Below are 5,168 nucleotides of genomic sequence, written 5' to 3'. Positions count from 1 at the left end.
TTCTCACTCTATGGTACATCGTGTAGTAAAGGACTCACATCAGCTCTATGTTCAGATTCTCAGTTGTTTCTTCAAACCCTGTACTCTCAAGGGACCAATCAGTGAAGTAGTAAAACTAGATCCAAAGAACCAGGCCTACCATTTACCAGCTAACAAAATCTATGGAGGCATTAAGTTTGCACGACTCTTAGAGACAACAGCCAGTAAGAGGGACTTGCGGAGTACCAACCAAATGTTTGAGCGGCTGCTTCAGTTTCTGGTGCAGCTGGCTATTCAGCTTCAGCAGCGCTTACCTCTCAGTAATGCAGTTCTTTCTGATATTTGTTCTGTGCTTGATCCTGAAGAAATAATGCGTGGGAGTAATATGTCTGTTGCAAATATCAGTGCCAAGATTCCTGGAATTGTTAAAGACGAAGATGAACAAAAGTTGGATGACGAATGGAGGTTACTAATCATAAGTGATGATGCAAAGAATATTCTCTCACAGAACGCTACCACTAACATTGACACTGAAGTCTTTTGGTCTAAAATCTGTCACACCGGGAAATACCCACTACTCTCCAAACTTGTTAAAGCATTATTAACCATACCAGTATCTAATGCAGATTGTGAGAGAATATTTTCAATGGTTACTTTGAAAAAGACGGAGAAAAGAAACAGGCTAAAAAACAGTAGTCTGGCAAATGAAACCGTAAGTGGAGAGGGAATCAGACTGAGTGAGTGCGTAAAATTTGAGCCCTCAGCAGACATGATCAAGTCGATGGGTAAGAATATATTCCCTCAGTGGCGTAATGATCAGTAAGTAGTAATGAACTTGGGCAAGTGAAGACTTAAATTTTTATTTGGAGAAAAGTTTTCTTGAAACCCGAATTTAAAGGGTAATTTGCATAGTCCTACTGAAAAAAAAGAGTTACTTTGGCATCATTGTTTTGCGAAGCTGCTTTTCATTTATTTCATGATTGAGTTTTATTCGGTAGGCTGTCTGGTTTATATCAGTAATTAAAGTAGGTTTTTGCATAGTCCTAATGAAAGCATTTTTCTATGCTAATTTGACATTCATTTGTTTGCCCGAAGTGCTATTCATTTATTTAATAATTGCATATTCTATTCGGTAGGCTTTGGGTTATATCAGTTGGCCTATGACTTATTTTCCATTAAAGTATGTTAAGTGGCAATCATTGTTGTTTTAATATATCATTCGGTTTATTTTTATTTAGCTAATAATAAGTCAGCATAATTTTAGCATAATTTACTATTGCATTTAGCATATTTTCAGTAGAGTTAGCATATTTTCACAGCACGTCTAGCACAATTTCGTCCTGATGATTTGGTAACACTGCCCTGGTGTCGTCCTCTCGTCAGTTGCTTTCCTGTCCCCGTTTAGCAAAGACTCACCTGCTAACACGCTGTTCTCTTCAGCGCTTTTCATCTCTTCTAGAAAAAATGGCTTCTGCTGTATTGAAAACTAAGAAAGCCATTAAGTTACAACAACGTCTCCTGTATCAGAAGCTCATTATTGAGGAAATTTCAAAACAGAGTGAAGCTTCTTTAGAAGAACTTCTTCCCCGAATCGTGGCCAGATCATTATTTTCAAAGAATGAAGCCAATTCGTTGAGGCAGGTAAGAAAAAGAAAAAGAACGAAAATATATATGTATGTATGTGTATTTATATTACCTATGGGGGTAAAAAGGGGTGAAAAGGGGTGGCACAGAACGAAAAAGTATCCCCATATTTTCTTCCAGTGTCGATGTAAAGATATGTTGCATTTTTTTTCAGGTTGCCGAACTTATGATCAGGCGTCACATCATTGAACAGACTAACGAGGGCCTCGTCATCTTTGACTCCTCGATTCCTCTTGACCCACAGAAAAAAACTAAACCGAAGGCAAAAAAGGGCAAGGCCAAACGACACAAGAGAAGCTCGGAAACCAATCATTTTCCTGGTCCCAGCAGTATTCCAGAACCTGATATTGGTAAGAATTGGAATTTTCAAATTTTGAAAGATTCCTGTGGTAATTGGACTCAATAGGCCATACTTTTCGTTGTGTTTTGTACAACTTGTCCAGAATTAATCATTTACGTGTGTATGCGTGTGTGTAGGTGTATGTACGTTTTCTCTCATTCTGTCTCATGATCAATCATTCTCTCTCATGTTGCCTTTTAATCTGTAGATTCTTTTTCATTTACACTCATTTTATCCGTTTCTCAATTTCATTTTGTTTTGATATCTCTCATTTTCTCGTATTTCCTCGTATTCTCTCGCGTTATCCCGTGTTTCCCCGCTTCCTCTCGAATTCTTTCGTATTCCCTCGCCTTTTCTCGTATTTCATTATATTTCCTCGCATTTTCTCGCATTTTATCACATACTTTCATACGAATATTCAGAGAAAATGGGGAAAAGGCGAAAAAGAACAAATGAGAGAGACTACGAGAAATCGCGAACGATGATAAAAGAACACTGGAGAAATGCAAGTATGAGAGACAGCGAAAAACTGAGAGGGGAGATAATTAGGGAATAAGAAGGAATGTGGAATATGATAGAATGATAGAAAATGAGGCAATCTCTCTCTCTCTCTCCCTCTCTCTCTCTCTCTCAGTATATATATATATATATATATATATATATATATATATATATATATATATATATATATATATATATATATATATATATATATCTGTGTGTGTGTGTGCGTGTGTGTACATATGTATATGATAATCTTCAACGTCATCATTATTATTCGATGATTGTCATGTTCATGATTAGGTTATCATTCTATATTTCATTATCAATGCATTTCAAAATCAGTACAATATTTGTTTATACTCTGATTATATCTTGTATAGATAAAATTATTGTAAAATTACTAATGGCATATCAACTACTACAGAAGAAGTATGTTTTATGTTTCCTGAATATTCTAGAGAAATCGAATCTTATCTGCTGGTAACTCTTGCGTTCGTGTAAGATTTTTTATTCATTAATTTATTTTTTTTATTTTTTTTTTCGGAAGAGACGATGGCAAACATCGCACGCTTATATCTTGCTATGTAAAGAGGAAGCTCCAAAGAGATTCATCTACTGTCCTCCCTCAACCATGTATCACACAAACCACCGCGAAATTATAACGCAGATGATGACGTATTATCAGAAGGCGATGCAAATTTCCTAAAAGAACGTCGCATTCGGAATCCGGAACTTAGGAGAACGGGCGAGGCGTGAAGGAGGAACCAAAACACATCGAGTCCTGCTGAGTGGATTCCCTTCAGAAGTCTTTTGATAAAGTCTGATATCTTGGGTAAATATAAGTGATACGAACAGGGTAATTTTTTCCGAATGACGCCGCTTTACTAAATGCCAAACACGAAGGTGGTATCGATGGATTCCTCTCGAAGACCTATGCTGTTCCTTTATAGTGGAGAGAGAGCGCTTCCACCCTCGACCCACAATCTGGGTCCCGTTTTTAAGGCCCTTCGGACTACCTCGTCCTACTTCGGGGCATATTTCGTATGCAAAATCTTAACCCAAGTAACTACCTAACTTTGCATAGTTTTGAATGAAGCCCTAGCCAAGGGGGGCTTCGCTCCACAATGGACGCCCCCTATTTAGGGCACTTCGTGGGACATACCTTGTGCAAAATACCCCAAAAACCACCATCCTCTCCCTGTAAGTCAATCGTGGCTGTGTTTACGTATTTACGGCTAGCGACAATCTGTGGATTGGAAACCCCCAATGAATTACCTGCATGCACTGTTATGTTCTCTCGATAGATGGAGCATTATTCCCCATTGTTTACAGTATGATTATAGAGTGCCCTTTGTTAAGTGGTCGCGTCATTATCGGTCCTAGTTTCCTATCCTGAGGAATATATGAGAAGATTCAGTTGCCGTCATCATGGTGCAGTGTGAAGGTTATTCGTGGTCGCGGCATTTTCATCTACAGAACTAATTACATATAAGTATCACAAAGTGCCCCGAATAGGGGAGGTCCACAGGGGGGCGTAAGCTCTTCTTGGCAAAGGCTGATTTCGAGACTAGGCAAAGTAAGGTAGGTAATTGGGTTAAGATTTTGCATACAAAATATGCCCCAAAGTAGGACGAGGTAGCAGGAAGTGCCTTAACTCATTCACGCCATTTGACGTGCTGAGACTCTTTGTGGTTTTTGCGTCAGATGTCAGGGACGAGATACCAGGGCAAGGCCAGCACTCGGGTTGAGTGAGTGGGCAGCCCAGGCTCGCGGCTTGTGAATCCCAGAATCTCGAGGTGTTAGGCTCATGTGTTTGGAAACCCCGACATTGTTACCATGCAAAGCCGGAACTCCCCCAGCGTGAATGGGTTAAGAAAGGGGGGTCCAGGGTGAGGCAAAGCCCCTTCTTGGCTAGGACTAACTTGAAACCTAGGCAAAGTTAGGTAGGTAATTGGGTTAAGATTTTCCATAGAAAATATGCCCAGAATTCATATTTTACCCCACAACTTCCTGATCTACTTCATGGCCTCCCCTACTAACAGGACCCATATTGTTGGGTCTAGGGATGGAATCATGTATTATATCAACTATATATGAATAGTAGAGGTTGAGAGAAACCCATTGATACCACTTTTGTGGTATTTAGTAACGCGTCATCATTCGGAAAATTTACCATGAATAGTCGAAAGCATGATAGCTACCAGTGAATGATGTCAGTCCGTGCTCTATGCACTCACGTGTCAGTGACAGAATAGTTGACAACTGAATGAGTTTCGTAATGTGAAATATCCATTGGTTCTACATTTTGTCTGTGGGTAGAAAGTGAGTTATACAGGTTTAATTTAGCGTTGATAAATAGTGTAGAGAATCAATAGCATTTAGTTTCCATATCATTGATTAGTCTGCGTTGGTGAGCATGGATGCCACGGCGTGCAACAGAAGAGCACACAAGCAGAAGAAAAAGTCCTAGAAAAGAAAAACATGGAGTTTGATAATATTGTTGTCGTTTTTACGTGGTCTGATACTTTTACTTGGGGTTAGTTAACCCGTTAACGACGGATGACGTGTTTTTTTGTCATACATGACGCAGGACCTCTTGCCTGACAATGGGCGTCATGGCGTTCGGGGATTCTGGATCACTATGTTATTTTATTGTACTATAAGTAATGAGTGAGTGATGTTGACAATTGCAGTCATAATT

The 5,168-nt window shown here is 39.3% G+C and overlaps 1 protein-coding gene across 5 annotated transcripts in view; it reads left to right on the top strand.

The window, feature by feature from the left end:
• The first annotated feature begins 1,366 nt into the window (after window positions 1-1,366).
• Window positions 1,367-5,168, top strand: part of LOC122261549 (putative RNA-binding protein EIF1AD) — an 8,280-nt gene continuing 4,478 nt past the window's right edge. Inside the window, exons 1-2 of one of the 5 annotated variants that reach the window (XM_086556106.1) lie at window positions 1,367-1,620; window positions 1,778-1,973. In XM_086556106.1, coding sequence (XP_086412232.1) covers window positions 1,444-1,620; window positions 1,778-1,973 — 373 coding nt within the window. In that variant the 5' untranslated portion in view covers window positions 1,367-1,443. Of the gene's footprint in view, window positions 1,621-1,777; window positions 1,974-3,160; window positions 3,668-5,168 lie in introns of those variants that run through there. The other 4 variants (XM_086556104.1, XM_043029248.2, XM_043029249.2 and 1 more) reach the window with 4 other exon arrangements.

This window comes from Penaeus japonicus, unplaced genomic scaffold (genome assembly GCF_977035675.1).
Source record: "Penaeus japonicus unplaced genomic scaffold, GWHDUDI00000001_assembly GWHDUDI00000031, whole genome shotgun sequence".
In the NCBI taxonomy this organism is placed as follows: Eukaryota; Metazoa; Arthropoda; class Malacostraca; order Decapoda; family Penaeidae; genus Penaeus; species Penaeus japonicus.
The sequence above is the reverse complement of the archived record's forward strand: the minus strand, read 5'-3'. Positions and strand labels throughout refer to the sequence as shown.